General features: G+C 52.9%; 1 protein-coding gene across 7 annotated transcripts in view; it reads right to left on the bottom strand.

The window, feature by feature from the left end:
• Positions 1 to 16,534, bottom strand: part of NEK6 (NIMA related kinase 6) — a 73,944-nt gene that overhangs the window by 42,076 nt on the left and 15,334 nt on the right. For 6 of the 7 annotated variants that reach the window (XM_023510525.1, XM_023510527.1, XM_023510526.1 and 3 more), the window contains one exon: positions 2,787 to 2,905. In XM_023510525.1, the coding sequence (XP_023366293.1) occupies positions 2,787 to 2,876 (90 nt within the window). In that variant the 5' untranslated portion in view covers positions 2,877 to 2,905. Of the gene's footprint in view, positions 1 to 2,786; positions 2,906 to 12,121; positions 12,385 to 16,534 lie in introns of those variants that run through there. The other variant, XM_023510530.1, reaches the window with a different exon arrangement.

The following is a 16,534-nucleotide window of genomic DNA, read 5'->3' as shown; positions in this document are numbered from 1 at the left end:
ATCTAAGCCTTTTCTTATTGTTTATTCAGAGACAAGAATAACCAGGTGTTGTGGTGGGTGCCTGTAGTCCTACCTACTTGGGAGGCTAAGGCAAGAGGATCACTTGAGCCCAAGAGTTTGAGGTTGCCGTGAGCTACAATGCCACAGCACTCTTGAGGATGACAAAGTGAGACTCTGTCTCAAAAAAATAAACAAACAAAAAAACCCAAGCATGTTCCATTTTCCTAAATATATATGAATTTCCTATATGATTCTGTGGGTTCAGCAGGTATATTTAGGGCTCTCAGGCCAGAAAGCTTCCTGAAATGAACAAAAACCAATAACATTTGGAGAAGAAAGTTAACAAAAATCAGTTTGTATTTTCTTCTTTCTTTCTACACTGAGGGTATTTTCCAGTTCTGAGGTCTTCAGCTACAAAAGATTTTTGTAATGATTTTTAAAATATAAAGTCCACAGCAAACCATTGTCTCAACACCAGCAATGTTATGTGCCAGGCTAGATGTTTCAAGTATATCATCTCACTTAGACTTCACAGCTAACTCATGGGGTGGGTGCCATTTTTAGTTCATTTTGCAGGTGAGGGAACTGAGGCTCAGAGAAGTCATTTACCCACCATCACCTGGCCAATGAGAGGGGGAGCTGGGTACCTTTAATGACCTGGGTACCTTCTGGCTATGGAGCTGGCTCCTTTCTCAAGGGCAGTGTCAGGGAAGCAGTGGTGCGTCCTACCACCAAGGAAAATGCTTCCACCATCAGTTCACGGCATTTCGATGTTCTGGAGCAGGCAATATGTGGCCGGATTGTCTCCCCAGATGGTGATTAAATCCCTGCACTTCCTGAGATGAGGAGAGCTCACCAGCGCAGCACACACGTGGCTGTGCACCCTAATTCTTTGCACCCAGCCGCTTGCACGTGAGACTGCGAGCACCTTTGCCTGGCAGCCACTGCCTTGAGCAGCCCCATGCTGGGAAATCGTATCTGATTATACTTAACTATGCCATTACCCTCCCCAACCTGTGCCACAAGACATGGCAAATGCCACTGCCACAGCCCACTGCTTCCCTGCCTTGTTCGTGAAATAATTACGGGCTCTCTCCTCTGCCAAATGAGGCTGTAATTAACCCTAATTGCTCAAAATGCAACTGGCTAATTCTGGGAGATTAATCAAGGGGGATTCAGTTGCTAGTGAATGACTTAATATGACAAATTGCTATATTACCTGAGGAGGCCCCACTGCCCCAGCCATCTACACATGTCCTGGTGGACTCTGGACCAACAGTGTCCCAAGGCTTCTCTTCCTAGCTTTCCAGGACCTACCTCCCCAAATTTTTCCTAGGAAATAGGACCCTGAGTACAAATAGCTCAGAAGCCCACAGACCCTCTGCATACTTATGTGGACACACATACACACCCTCCCCCAACACACAGAGAATGTCCACTAGAATGTCACCTCTATATGAATCTATAGCGGTGTCCTTTCCCTTGGGCTAATGTAGCTTTGCACCAGGGAGCATGCTTGGTGAGAGTGCAAATGCAGCAGAAGGACCATTCTGCCTCCCTGGCCAGGCACCTTTGTGCAGTATGTAACCTGTACAACTGTACGTGGTGACCCTGCCCATAAGGTCAAACATCAGCCAACTTAAAATCCTCCAAAAGGAACTAGGTAGTCAGAGGCCATAATAAGCCTTCCATGGCTCAGGAAGGTGGCTGTCTCTCAGTCTCCCCTAAATTAGGTCTCACAGCCTTGGGACAAAAAATCAACCTCAGATAAGAACTATGCATCATTCCAGGCTGTCCACAGGACATTACAGGATCTGGCTGCAGCCAACCTGCCCAGACAAGCTCTCTGTCCCCTCAGGCCTTTGCATGCCATACTCCTGAGGCAGCCTCTCTGGCCCCTACTTTGGATCTGGTACCTTGCTGGGGCCACAGGCCCCCACGTTTCTTCTGCTTTTGTTTTTTACCTTTCCCATGAGGCTGTGCTCACTGAGAGTAGACCAGGTCTGTCTCACCCACAGCCACATCCTGAGTGGGAGGACTACATGTATTTGCAGTTCACCAACTCAGCAAGCACTCATGGGCTCCACTCCACAGGAATTCTCTGTCTAGAAAGGAAGGCAGCCCAGAGGTAGGGGAGTGGTGGAAGAAAAAGTCTCCCCAGAAGCAGAAGCATCTGAACTGAGACTTGGCAGGGCCACCTCAGGCCCCAGAACAGTGTATGCATAGCCACAGAATAGACGGGCCACCTTGAGAAAAGCTCCAAAAGGCTGCCTGGCTCTCTCACAGAGAGCATGAGGCAGGTGTAAGGACACTGGCATTCTCTGAAGCACTATTGGTTCTAGATCAAGATGCTGAAGGGGTGAGGACACAGTCAAATCCAGAAAGGGAGACAGACATTGACTCAGTGTAAAGAAGAACTTCCTGATCCCCTAGTACACCCTGCCTACTCCTCCTGAGTCCCTTACTCTCCTCAGAGCCTGTGCAACCCTCTCAGTACCCTTCTAGGTGTGCTGATCCCTTTGGGATAAAGCTGTTCCATTCACGCTGAAACTCCCCGCGGTTAGGACCAGGGTCTGGCATCCCAGCCCAGAATTTAGCACAGAGACTTCTCTGAGTGTTGCTGAATGAAATGAAGAGCTCACTGGATCAGGTAGTAAGCTCCCCATCACTGGAAGCATTCAACAGGTTCTGTTTGAAGGTGCTGAGGGACTTCCTCCAGTGGGTGGAGGGCTCAGATGAAGGACACTCAGGGACCAATGTACTGCAGACAAAGGAAATGGGCTTACCTGTGGGTCAGGAGGGTGCGCAGGCCCCGGGGTGTGGCAGAGGTTGTTTGGGCTCCCTCCATGGGACATGTGGCTGGGCTGTCCTGCCATCCTGCATGCCAGCCTTACAAGGGCACGGGCTGTAACAGAAAACAGGGGCCTGTTCACTTTCTCCTCAAGAGGACCCTCAGAGTGGGGTGTAAGCTGAGGTGCAGAGCAGTCACCCAGCTCAGAGGTGGCAGGGCCAGGACTCCACACCCACTGTGACATGCCGTCCCTCCATTATCCTGTCCTCACTAGTTACTAGGATTTTCCCCATTGGAGAGAGGAAGAAACCAAGGTTCACAGCACGGAAACATCTATCAGTGGCCCCAGGCCAGCAAGGAAAGCATAGCACTCAACCCCACATTTGCCAGAGTCCAACACCTTGCTCTTTCTATAGCACTGTCCTCCATTCTCTGGGGGAGCAGTTCTACAGCACTGCCCCTATCGTCACCCCCACATAAAGCCAGGTTGGCAGGCTGGGTGGTCAGGATAGAAAGACCACAGCTGCAGAAAGGACTCCACACCCCTGTCTTTCTTGGGCCCTGGCATAGATACACAGCTCTGAGAGGGCCAGGGCCAGGGGTCCTGCTCACCACCCTGGGCACAGACCTCTGGGCAGGGGCAGGGCCCACTACCTGAAAGAGCAGCCCCCTCAACCTCTAGGACTTGGGCTGCCCCAGGAGTCAAGGATGTGTGTCATAGGTAGCCATAGTAACCATAGCAGCTGTCCTAATCAAGCACCCACTATGCACCAGTCCTGAACTGAAGGTCATTGGAGTGTCTCCCCAATATCACTTCTGCTTCTGGTGTCAGAGGCACATGCATGCAGAGAAAGCCATGCTGCCCGAGGAAGAGAGCTGGTATCCAGCCACCATGATCCCTCTTGATGCCCAGGAAAACCCCTCCTCCCAGCAGCAAAGACCTTCGTTCACCCCACAAGCATTCTGCAGCACCTGCCCTGTGCCAGGGCCAGGTTGGGCTCCCACAGGGCATTGTTCAAACACATAGTGAGTCCCAGGTGTCCCAAGGGCATCTCCTGCCTGACTATTCCCTAGATGAAACCATATGAGGACCGGCCCAGGCTAGTGGAGCAGCTGTGATGTACCCTCTAGACAGCCAGAAGTCTCAGGGTGGCTCTTACTCACCAGCTAAGGGGGTGAGCATGAAGGCCAGTCCCCTGCCCCAAGCTGGAACACTGTGAGGTGTGGCCTGCACTCCAGAGACGCTGGTGGTCAGCAGATTTGGCCTGAGATGGCACCTCGGCTTGTCTTCCTCCCATTCCCAGTCCTACCTTCCACTCCCTGAGAGGATCCCCTGGGACAAAGCCTTAAATCCCACGTGTTCTAGACTGAGGGTCAGTTTCTGGAGGACCAAGCCCGAGATCATCTCTCCCTAGACAGACCTGCCTCTTACTATCTTTCATCTGGCCACCTGTACCCAGGAACCCCCACCAGCCAAGTCCTAAACTGAGAGTCTCCCCAGGTCTGCTAGGTCAGTGAGCTCTGCTATGTGCCCTGCCTGGGTAGGTCCAGGCCCCTGTTAACACAGGGTGTCTGGGCCGTGGGAAGAGAATCAATTCCTTATAGCCAGAACCCCTGAGATCTGGTCACTGTGTCTTGGGCTGCCATCACCCTTCCCTCCTCCCCAACATATCTGTTGCCAGCTGCCATGGTTGGTGGACCTGACCTCCCAGGCTCCAGGGACACCTATGACACCCTTTGACATATTAAAGGATGTCCACTGACCACTAAATCATCTGCTGAGCCTGGCCCTCGGGCTCCCCAGCAGTGCCCTAGTAAGTACCCCAAGTCTCCCCAGAACCTGCATGCTGGCTCCCAGCACTGTTCCTCCTCTGTTCCCCTCACACCCCTTCCACAGCTATTGTGGGGTGAAACTGCTCTCTGGCATGCAAAGTAGATGGCAGAAAGTAAGACCACAGGGAGGCAGGTGGTGCAGACTGCAGAACACACCCGACTCAGGATAACAGGGACCCTTGCTGGTGAGAGCTCTGCCAACCACAGCCCATGTGGTGTTCTGCCTGTGAAGCTGCCTGACCCCCAGACACAGCGTCTGATGGGGTGCATGCCTATAAGTACAAATAACATGGATCTATTCCCCTTTGTGCACACTGAGCACAGCCCCATCAGTGTCACCTGGAAGGCATTATGGGTTGTGCCTCCCTTTCCCTCTCCCCCCACTCCTGCCTTTGCCTTGTATAAGTCTCAGCCCCCACCTGCACACCTGGGCTCCCAGCTCTAGGGCTCTCCTGCCAAGCCCTGAGAAGCAGATGGGACCAAGGCACCTTCAGCTCTCTGCCATCTGGGCTGAGTTCCTGCACTGGAGCACACCCCCCCCCCCCGCCAGGGTGACACAGTGGTGAACCTGGGGTATAGAAAGCCCCAGGATAAACAAATAAACACGAGCACCTTCCCCAGGCATCTCTGTTACTCAGGGGGGAATATAAGAAGGAGCAAAATGTAAAATGCGCATGAATTTGAAGATAAAACTGGAGACTCCTGCAGGCTCTGCAGCTGCTCCAGGCTGCACCCCCAGACCCCTCGGGGTGACATGTTCACCATCCTCTGCCCTTAGGGAGACCTCCAGGGAAAGGTTGGAGGAGAACTGTCTTTAGTGAAAAGATTCTGTCTTTATCTCAGAATGCAGCAGTCTCCGCCTGCAGGCCACCCCACTGAGGCTCAGGCACAGGGGCTCACCTGCCAACCTGCACACCTGCCCCAGGTTCCTATGGACAGGAAACCATGGCAGTATCTGTCTCTGGGTGGTCCCCTTAGTCCCATCTTGCCCCATTCCAGACTCGAGGGCTTTGGGGCCAGCCTCAGTGTGAATCTTGACCCTGCTAGTTAACCAGCTGGGACCTTAGGCAGGAGCCTAGCAGGTATTTGCAAATGTCATTCCAACCTTCCATGAGTGGCTCTGACAGTGCCCTCCAACAGCAGTGGCCAGAGGTAGCAGTCTGCACTTCTCAGTAGTTCATCCCATGGCCTCACAAGAGGCTCCTCACAAATAATCCAAGAGGGGCCCAGGCCACACCACAAATGATAGGAATAATACTGACCGTGACGGCTATCAACCGCTGTGCCCTGATGGTGCCAGCCCTGCCCTATGCATTTCACCTCTATGAGTCCATTTCATTTAACAACAACCCCATGAGATAAGGCCATTATGGTCCCATTTTACAGATGAGAAAACTGAGGAATGAGAAGGTTAAGAGATTAGGTCCTATGAACCATAGAGAGTGGAGCCAGGACTCAGCCCTGTGATGGCATCTTTGCCCAAACTCCCGTGCTATGCCCCTTTTAGGGCTCCATACAAAACAAGCCCTCTCTCCACTCAAGAACAGGGCCTGTGCTGATTTGCAGGGATGATCCCAGGGACCACACACCCGGTAAGAGCTCCCAGGACTTTGACCTCCAGACCACACCAAGCTGATGCAGCACCACTGTCCTATCTCTACCAACTTTTCTGCCGAACCTATAAGGCTTTAGTAAATTATTGTACCTACTAACTGTTTTGTCCAGAACCTGCTGTGCCATGCTTCCCAGAGAGGAGGAGGGGCTCTGGTTCCTGGAAAACAGCAGCCAAGGAAGACTCTACAAGTCCCTGCCCACCAGGTGCCAGAGAGGGCCACTCCAAAAGGGAAGGAGGGAAAAAGGAAGCAAATAAAGGTTCTCCAAGTACTTTCAGTAGGCCAGGTCTTTCCCATTCATCATCAGGGCTGTTGGTAGACCCATTTTACAGATGGGGAAACTGAGGCTCAGAAAAGGAAGGCTCAACACCATTTAGCTGATAAGCTTCAGAATGGGGCTTCAAACCTAGACCTATAACTCCAAAGTCCTTCCTGCTTCCAAGGAATCCTCTGCCTTTCGGGGCTCTGCAGGGGTATTAGATTTCAGCATTCTGTTTTTCCACACCTCAACAGAAACTCAAGCCCCTTACTCTAAAAATTCCTATTAGAAACTACTGCTTAAAGGGTTCAGATGCAGAAAGACCAAAGAAAAGGGGGAGTTGGAGGGATGCAAGGTAGGCAGCAAGGAAAAGACCTTCAGCACATGCGTGCGGGCACCTCTGGGTAACACGGGGAGCTGCCTGTCCCCAGGATTCTGAAGCTCCTGCCAAGTTGCAGAACAATGAGGCAGTGGCTGCCAAGACCAAGTCAGGGGCCAAAAATCTGTGGAATGCAAGACCCAGAGCCACAGGCCACACTGAACACAACCTCAAAAAGGGCCTTTCTTCTGCATCAAGCAAGAGCCCTGCATTTTCCAGCCTGGGTTCTCAACTTTGGTGTGAACAGCAGCAATAAGCTGTCCCGTGTCATGTGCCCACCTGGCACCTAGGGTTAAGGAAAGCTGGCTGGGGAGCTGGGCTGCCTGGGTCCAGACCCTGGCCCTGTTTCACCTGACCACACAGCGTCTCAGTTTCCTCAGCTGGAAAATGGGGCTTTTGCTAAGATCTTCCTCCCAGGGTCAATGAGAGGATGAAATGTTAATAGATATAAACTCCTTAGAATAGAGCAGGGCACATGGGGAGGGCCATCTGAGGCCTCAGCTGCTGTGAGAGTCCTTTGTGCTCACCCTCACTGTGCTGTGGCAGAGTGACTATCTCCATGTGACAGACATAGGAACTGAGCTCAGAGAGGACTGGGGCATGTAGCTGATGAGCCACACAGCTGGGGCTGCTGGACAGTATGCCACACTGCATGGCTTCTTTGGGCTTTATGTGAACTGTGGCTACTTTTACAAAGCCCTCTGACACGCTCCTCCCTGCCTTAGCCTTGGACAGGGCCTTTTTAATGTGGGGCATGACACAAGGGAGGCATGGGCTTGGGTTTAACCCAGGAACTCAGGAACTCCCTGAAAGGGACCAGCTGCTGCCCTGGGCTGAGCTCTGAGGTTTCAAGCGGGCCTTCTGACCAAGACTATTACCTGGCCATTGACTTACAATTTCTAGAAACTTCATCCAGGGGGCATTCCTCCTACCAAACGTCACACCGCATGGAGGCTAGTTGGCTCACTGTGGTCCATCCAATGACCCAAGACTCCAGCAAGGTTCTGGCCAGGTTGGACCACGTTTGGGTGCCTAAGCATATCAGGTCCGTGTGTGCTGGGGTCTCACGGAGGTGCATTCGTGCACTGTATTTTATGTCTTGCCTTGTTCCAAAACCCTGGAGTGGGACTGCAGTGTGTATCCTGGCCGCTGCCTTCTACACTTGAGTGTGCATGTGCACATGTGTGGCCCAGGATCTTCTGATGTCCCCAGGCTTTGTGTGTAGGCAATTTCATTTTGTCCACTGAGGCAGCGGGTAGAGGTGGCAATGGTCCATGCTGCCCCAGGTTGACAGCTGCTGCCTAGCCAGGGAAAACCACACAGAGCGCTGTGGCAGAGTCACTCAGGCAGACCTGTGCCCCATCCCAGTCTGAGAAAAGTCCCCTCTGGGTCCCTCCAGCTGAGTGAGCAGCTTCACCAGCTGTTTCCCTAAAGTAGGAAGTCACTCCCATGACTTCACACTCACACTCACACGGTCTTTCCTCTCCCCAAGTGAACAACCTCACACCAGTGCCAGTACCAGGAGCTATTTCCACCTGTCTGGCTAGCTCCTGGTGGCAGAGCCTAGGATGGATGCCCACTGTCTGGGGCCTTCAGCCAGCCTGGAGCAGCACAGCACCACCGGCTAGCCACTGCCCAGCACACCCTGACAGAGTTGGGGACCTGAGGGCCCACTAGGACACATGATAGCTCATAGAGCCTGCAACCACCAGTTGTAGCATCAGCCAATATCTACTGGTGATTTGATATATCCCAAGAAACCTGACAGAAAGCTCATTTCACAGATAAGGAAACTGATGCTCCAAGAAGAAACTTGCCAAAGTTAAGTCCACATGGTAGAGAAAGTTGCCACTGAAACTGTTTCTCAAAGATACTCAGCTGACTGAAGTGTCCCAGCTCAAAGCCTGAGACAGTAAAGAATGCCCTCTCCACATGGACTGGGAGGTGGGCAGGATGGAAACAACAGCCCACCACCAACAAAGCATGCACCATGGAGGTGCCGGGCGCATGCCAAGTGCTTCAGGAACCTTGTTTCATCTTACAGACACCCAGGGAGGGGCCACTGTAATTTGCGGAGGAGGAAAGGAAAGCTCAGACAGGTTAAGCAATGGGTTCAAGATCATACAACAGGGAGCAGACAGAATTGACACTTGAACCAAGTCAGCCTTGGTCTGCACTGCCTTGGAAGAGGGATGAATAAATGAATGAACGAACGAGCCCTAGCTTAGAGCTTTGGCTCTGGCTACTGTGCCCTTCCCCAGCCCTGGCGCCCGCCCCTATCTGGTTTCAGGATAAGCAGATACCCAGTCATCACTTGACAAGAAGCGGCCATATCTCAGGCCAGAGACGGGGTGGCTTGCAGAACTAAAGGGATAAGCCGCAGATGGTGTCTGGTTTCCAGGCGGGTCCTATGTCCTTCACACTCCCCTTAACTCCCCCAGCCGAGCCATACATTCTGCCCAGATACAGCAGAAGCTGGGCTTGTCTAAAGTGCCTAGACTCCAGCAACTCCTGCCTGGAAGGAGGGTGCAGGGAGCTTCCTAACTGCCCTTTCTCAGGGCAGCAGGGCTACCCCCATGTGGACCTGCAGGACCTGGGGGCTACTGGTTCAGGACCATGCAGTGACCCCCAGCCAGTGGCTGTCCACTCAGTTTGCATTCCTGGCACCTCTACCCAGTTCCCTCCCTCCCAGCTTAGCTCTCCTCACCACACCACCCCATCTTTCCCTCTAGCCTGATCTCTCTCTGGAACACCCCCCACACACAGCCACAGGCAACGCAGACTCACTTGCCTGAATTGGAGCTTTGGGCTGTCCTTCCCCAGATCCACATCTCAGTGATAGGGGTGCCCTCTGTCTGCCCCAGACCAGGCAGCAAATCGTGCTCATAGTGTCCTACACCCCACTCCTAACCTCAACCCTGGCACCTGGCCCTCCCTTGGGGCCCACACCTGGCTTTACACAGTGCTGACTCCACCTCCAAATAAGTCTGTCCTGTGCTGGCCTTGGCCCCTCCCCACCATGAGGTCCTTGAGTCATCTCCCACCTGCTCCCCCAACCCTCATGCCACCTCAGACTCAGCCCCTAGCCCACACCATGGAAAGGCTGTCCTAACACCCACGGATGCCCACCCAAGCTCCACTGCAAAAGGTCCACATGCCTGAGCAAGTCTAACCTGGGCCCAGCTAGCACCAGCCCACCCTCCTGCATCTGGCCCCATTTCCCCCTGCCCTGGGACCCCTGCACTGCAGCTGCACTAAAGGCCTCTATTCTTTAATGATACAACACCCCGGTCCTTTGGGGCCTTTCCACTTTCTGGCCTTGGCCTGGAAAACCCCCAGTCTCACTCATCCATTAGGACCAGGTCCCTGGGCCCTGCTCAGGGTCAGCACTTCTTATGAGACCCTGGGGAAGTCCCGTCCCCTTCCTGAGCCTAGATGTCCTCATCCATAAAGAGGGTGGCTGGGAGGACTCTGTGGGTACAGAGTGAGCAAGCAAGTGGTACCATGGCCCCATCCTCCCATGTGATGGCATCCACACAGCTTTCTCCCTGAAATTGGCTGCTCAGTACACAAATTGCTACCTTTGTCATGTGTCATTGCATCTGCCTCCCCTACTGCCCTTTAACAGCGGGGACTAATCTTAGCATCTCTAAACTTCCAGTGCCTCACCCAGGGCCTGGCATGATGTGGGCACCCAGTGAGAGTTGGGTGAATGACTCTCAGTGAAGGGAGCCCCCACCACCCTCTTGAAACCCCAAAACACCTCTGACCTAGCACTTAGAATTCCTGTGGTCACAGATCAGACCACACACTGCAGGGTTCTTGGGGCCTTTTTTAAAACTGGGGAAAATCCTATCACCTTTCACTTCTTCCTTTTTGGATAATAAAACCCAATTCTGGAGGAAAAACATGTAGGCGCTATAATCATCTTTTCTCTCAGGTACAGGAACAGCAAGGCATTCAGTTTCTGTGCCTGAAGGCCCTTGGCTCTAGGACCTGGTCCCAGCCCCCTCCAAGATGCAGCTGAGACCTGCTGAGTGTATCCCTGCTAGCATGTCCACATTGAGGCACAGGGAAGTGACTTGCCAAGTGTGTGCAGCTGGTAAATGGCATGACCTATATTTGAACCCAGAGCCAACTCACCCTGAAGGTTGGGTTTTAACATCATTTGATAGGAGTGATCCTTGGAGATCACCGCAGAGCCAGGGGCAGGTGGGATTTCATTCTATGAGGAACCTCAAACTCACTAGCCGACCCACCGTCCCGACAACCCCGGCGCTCCTGGAACATGAACTTGCTCGCTCCTTAAGGCCTTGGCAGGCTCTGCTCTTCCTGCCTGGAATGAAGTGCCTCCCAGCAAACTTCTCTCCTCCCTTAGTGCCCACTCTGGGGATCTCCTCCAGGCAGCCTTCCTGGACTGCCTGGCCAGGTCTCCTGTGCTGTCTCTGCCTAATCATGTCTTCCTCTCCCTTATCATGGAAATTTCCTTGAAGACAGAGACCAAACCAGAGACCTCCATGGCCCCAACAGGCGGCAGACGAAAGGTTGGGTAACTGGTGGAAAAACTTGAGGGAGAAGCCTGGCACCCCTGGCCAGTTCATCCCTAGGAGTGCTAGGGGGAGCCTGAGGCTTAAGGGAAGGGATGGATTTCAGAGCAGAAACCCCTCTGCTCCCACATCCTGTCTCACGCCATGGCTACTACCCTGCTAGAGAAGAGGGAAAGGAGAAAGCCAGGAGCAGCAGCCCCCAGGGCTCCAACGGTTTCAGTGTTTGTAAAAAGTTTGCCCTGGGTCCCAGGGGAGCATCCTTAATCCCACCTAGTGGCCTCTACACGGGACAAGTTATTGAGCCACTGATGCCCCTAATTTCCTCTCCTTCCTGCAGGAGGGGACAGCCAAATCCACCGAGAGAAAGAATTGCTTTTTCTGCTTCCCTTGTAACTTCAGGAGAAGCCTAGGGATGACTCAATGTGAAACTGCTCTGGGCAGCTGCCCTTGCCCCGGGTGGCACCAAAGATCCTGTCAGGCTGATAGCACTGGCCACATGTGGAGCTCCCACCAGCAGGTGGTCAAGCCAGCAGTGGTGGCAGAAGTGCAGGCAGGTCCAAGTCCTTGGAGCCCAGGCCCTAAAGTCTCTTGGGCTCCCTGTCACTTGCTGGGCACACCCCTCAGGGCTAAGCCGCCAGCTTCAGGCAGCAGGAAAGGGCAATGGATTCCCCACAGCAGGAGGCAGGGAAAGGCTGGTACCTTCTGAAGTGGCTCCTGTGAAGCTCCAGGGAAGGTTTGCTCTGCTCCGGCTGGAGGGTGGACGTGAGCTGATGTGAGCTGCTGGGGCCCCGGGGAGCCGCGTGGCTTCTCTGTGCCAGGGCGGGTGAAGGAAGAAGAGCCTCTGTCTCCGTAAGGGACTTCCCCTTCCCAAGACTCCAGTCCCCAGACACCGCCAAAAGGAAACTCCCCCACCACACGCTGCTCCAAAAATAGCTCCGGCTGCCACCTCCACGGCGAATGGAACTTGTCATAGCCGCCATGGAGCTCAGTGCTCACCAGGGTGTGGAATCTGATGGCAGCGGCCAAGTGACAGTCTTGGAACCAAAAGCAACTTGGAACACAATCAGAGTCCACTCTGGGACCGCCCCAGTCCTATTCTTCCATCTCACCTATCAGGAAACTGAGGCAGAAGGGCAAGTGACAGCCCAGGGCACTGATAGCAAGTGGCAGCACCGTCTTTCTTAGCTGAAGATTCAGGATTTGCCACCCTACCCCTTCCTCCAGGCTCTATCAGTCCCCCAGGTGCATACCTAGATGGCAGACACCTATCCCTGAGCTCCACCCCACCCATCCTCACTGGGGCCCAGCCAACGCTAATAAACATAAAAATTCTTGCTGTACTTTTAAAAGCTTAACCGTTTCTTTTCCCTCCTTTGTAAGCTGGGCCAAAACTGTTGGTTGCCCATGAGAGATGAGAGCCTTGGCAGGGAGCAGTTCTGGGTTCAAGTTCTGGCAAGTGCCTGTGTTCTCACAGGTAGAACAGAGATAAGAATGCTATCAATGCTGCTGGCAAGGGAGAGTTACAAGGCATTGCATGAGTCAAAAGTGCTTAGCACTGGGACACGACAGACACCCAGCTGATGGAGGCACTGTCTGGTTATTATTATTCATGCTCTGTGCCCTCCAAAATGAGAGAACTGAAGATTCCCAAGTGTTTCTGCCTTCTCTTCCTTCCACACATCCCTTTAGCCACCCTCTCTATTCAGGCCTGGACTGACAGCTGGGGACCCCAAGATGACTCAATGCTTTTGCTCTTACAGAGTCACCAGGAGAGAGGCATGGAACTGACATATACAGGCCAAAACTGAGCAGGACAATGCCCTAGAAGGACTGATGGCTCCTGCTCCCGGCAAGGCCAGGTCAGGCAGCTTTTGACAACAGGTGGACTCTAAGGGGGCCCAGAAAGAGGGAGAAGGTGTGGGCCAGAGGCCAAGGAAATTTCTGCAGAGGATGTGGCGGGATCACAGCATGGAGGCTGGACAAACCTCCCCATTTGTGGGAGGAAGTGGGGATGCCACAGGCTAGCCGCAGCCCTCAGTCCTCAAGAAGGGCTCTCCATGTCCAGTGCCTGCCTCCTTCAGAATGAGAGCCCCCTCTGGGCAAAGCACCCCCACACTCCATCTACAGTCCCACCACTGCTGGGACTGACAGCGGCATATGGCAGCTGAGCCCCAGAGGACATGCTGAGTGAGATCCTGGCACTGGGCTTGGCCACCTGCTGTGCACCTTCTCCACTGACTGGGCCCAAACTGCCAGGCAAATGCCAGGTGCCGGTCCCCTTGTCAGACACAGCTGGGCCTGAGCCAGCTGTTCCCAAGCCCTCCGGGCTGAATTCCTGGCTCAGACTCCGGTGTGTGCAGTACCCCTCAAGGAGGTGGTGGCCACAGACCTGTGTCTTCTACAGCCCTGTTAGTGGGCAACAGGCCAGACTGGGGCCTCCTGAGCATCACCAGGAGCCCAAGCATAATCTCCATGTGGCAGAGTGGGGTTTGGTGCACCCAGGCCACAGTGTCTTCTTCATCCAGTCCCAGTACTTCCATAGTATTCTGGGGCAAGTGCATAATCATAGCCTCTGGGCCCACCTGTGACAGCCTCTGCACCTTCTTGTGTCATGCTCCTCACCAGGATCCTTGCTGAAGCCCAGAGTTAGGCTTGCAAAGTATGTGGTCACTCTTAACCACCTGCAAGCAATTTTGGCTGTGAGTGGTGGCATGTGTGGCGCTGTGGCCCAGAACTCACATGCCTGCACTCTCATAGGTTGGCACAGTCTTAAAAAAGTTGCAGCCTGTTTCTGGGCCTCAGTTTCCTCACCTGCAACCTCAGGCAGGTCAGACTCCATAGTCTTGTAGGGTCCTTCTTGTGTGATGTTTTTTATAAGGCTGAGAGGGTTTGTGGCTCACTGGGATATTCTGACCCTGGGCTCAAAGATCATGTATCTAATTACGTGCTCATTTCTGGGCACAAGAATACAGGATGTCCTGGGTCTGGAACAGCTAAGGGTGTCTGGTCTCTGACCTTGGAACACTTGTTGAGTCCCTGAGCACTGGGCAAGGTGCCTCCTGAGTTTCCAGACACTAACCACAGAGATGGTACTGCATATGGGGGTGCAGCACACAGAGCATCCCTAAGTGTCAGGTGTGAGGCCATATCCTTCAGGGATATCAACAGCTTGTATGCTCACAAAGCAATGCTGTCAGGCAGACACGTGTATCCATTTGACAGATGAGGACACTGAGGATCAGAGAGGTCACGGGACCTGCTAGAAGGCTGAGAGAGCATAGATGGAAATACAGGCCTGAGCCCTGGTCTAGATACCTCTGAAGTGTGTATAGAGCCTCCTGCCCTCAGCAAAAGAAGAACTGGGGTGTGGGGCGCCGATCAAAGTGATCAACTGTGTTGCAGAACCACAGAAGAGGCCTCTGATTCCAATCTAGGGCACTCCAAGGGATTTCAGGGAGAGGGCACATCTGACTGGGCAGGGAGGTGGTGGAGAGGCAGGTCTGCACAGGCTGGAGTCTGAGAGCCTCCAATTCAAATCCTGTGCCGCCTCTGTGCAGCCATGGCAGCATGGCTCCCTTCCACAGTTATCTCCTCGCAATTCCTTCCATAAACTAGAGATCACGAAACCCCTACTGTGGGGCTGCTGTGAAGCCCAAGTGAGGTATTTACTATCAGGGCCCAGGTAGACACAAGAGCTTAATCAATGTGGCTCCTACTACTATCATGATCACTGTCATCATAAACAACCAGCATTCATTCAACAGTGGCATCTCTGCACCAAATATTTTTGGCAACCCCCTTTCTAGGGGACCCCAGATTCGTTGACAACCAACACCTTAGGCCTATGGAGGTGACAGGAAGTGTCCAGGGCTTCTAGGAGATCTCACTGTCAGGAGGATGAGAGAGGCCACACCAGTTCTGGGGCTTCATCCTCCCAGAAGCTGGGAAGTGATGGCAAAGCATTTCACAAAGTTACCAGGGCAATGAACCTGAGCTGGTCCCCTCCCCCCATTGTCTCAATAAAATAAATCTTGGCCATCTGCTGATGAGAGACCCTATATATTTACATGACGCTCCTGTCTCATGATCACAGGGCATGTAGTTCCAGCAGCCAGCTTGTGGCAGGGATGACAGTGGTCCTAGGAGAGTCACTATTTTCCAGCGACTTTTATTGTCCATTATATCCTGGTGTTTACAGGGCTCTGCTCCGGGCCTGGCAGGAATATCGCACGCGGTGGGGCTGACAGGCCTTAATATTCCAGTCGCAGACTTGCAGATCCAAGCTGAGTCTCATCCATTCCACCAAGTCTCTGTGTGACACTGAGACCCCACAGAGCTCTAGGGCCTCTGGTGGGGAGGGCTAGGGGACGCTGGAGGCACAGGTATCCCCACCCAAGCCACCAGCTTAGTTCCGGTCCAGGCACACTCCTAACTCTGGCCTTCCCTGGCATGCAAGCGGTTAACCAGAGGGGAGGGGCACAGAGCAGCCCTGACCTGCTAACTACTGGCTTGTGGGGGTTGCTTGTTGAATTTTGGGGGATTTAGTGACATAGTATCACATTGGTTGCTTGAAATCAGTCACAGAAGGAATATTTACATTGTGGACACTGGCAAATGCTACAAATCAGAGGTTTATATACAAATCCCCCTCTCCTAGACCTGTGTGTTCACCAGCCTAGGAAGGGGCAGCCCAGGGGACTAAGAGTCACAGTTGTAAATCCTGACTTCCTCAACCACTTGCTGTGTAACCTGAGGTAAATTATTTCACACACACACCCCCAATCATATGGAAACAAAGTTATTTCACTTTCTGAGCCTCAGCTTCCTTACCTATAAAATGGTCCATCCCTAATTTCCTGGGGCTGTTGTAAGGATAACAGCATCCTATGGAAATTTCCTTGGTTGATGTTTGGGATGTAGTAGATTATTACCACTATTAATATTATCACTAATATTAATAGTTTATGACCAATAACTATTATCATTCATTTATTCAACATTCACCAAGAACCTACTCTGTACCTGTCCTGGGTGACAGGACAAATTCTTCAGGGCAGTTCTTGATGGCCTGCAGAGGTATATTTGCCTATACCATCTTAGGGAGCCTTATGA

Source organism: Otolemur garnettii, unplaced genomic scaffold (genome assembly GCF_000181295.1).
Source record: "Otolemur garnettii isolate 467f Iridium unplaced genomic scaffold, OtoGar3 scaffold00014, whole genome shotgun sequence".
Classification (NCBI taxonomy): domain Eukaryota; kingdom Metazoa; phylum Chordata; class Mammalia; order Primates; family Galagidae; genus Otolemur; species Otolemur garnettii.
The sequence above is the reverse complement of the archived record's forward strand: the minus strand, read 5'-3'. Positions and strand labels throughout refer to the sequence as shown.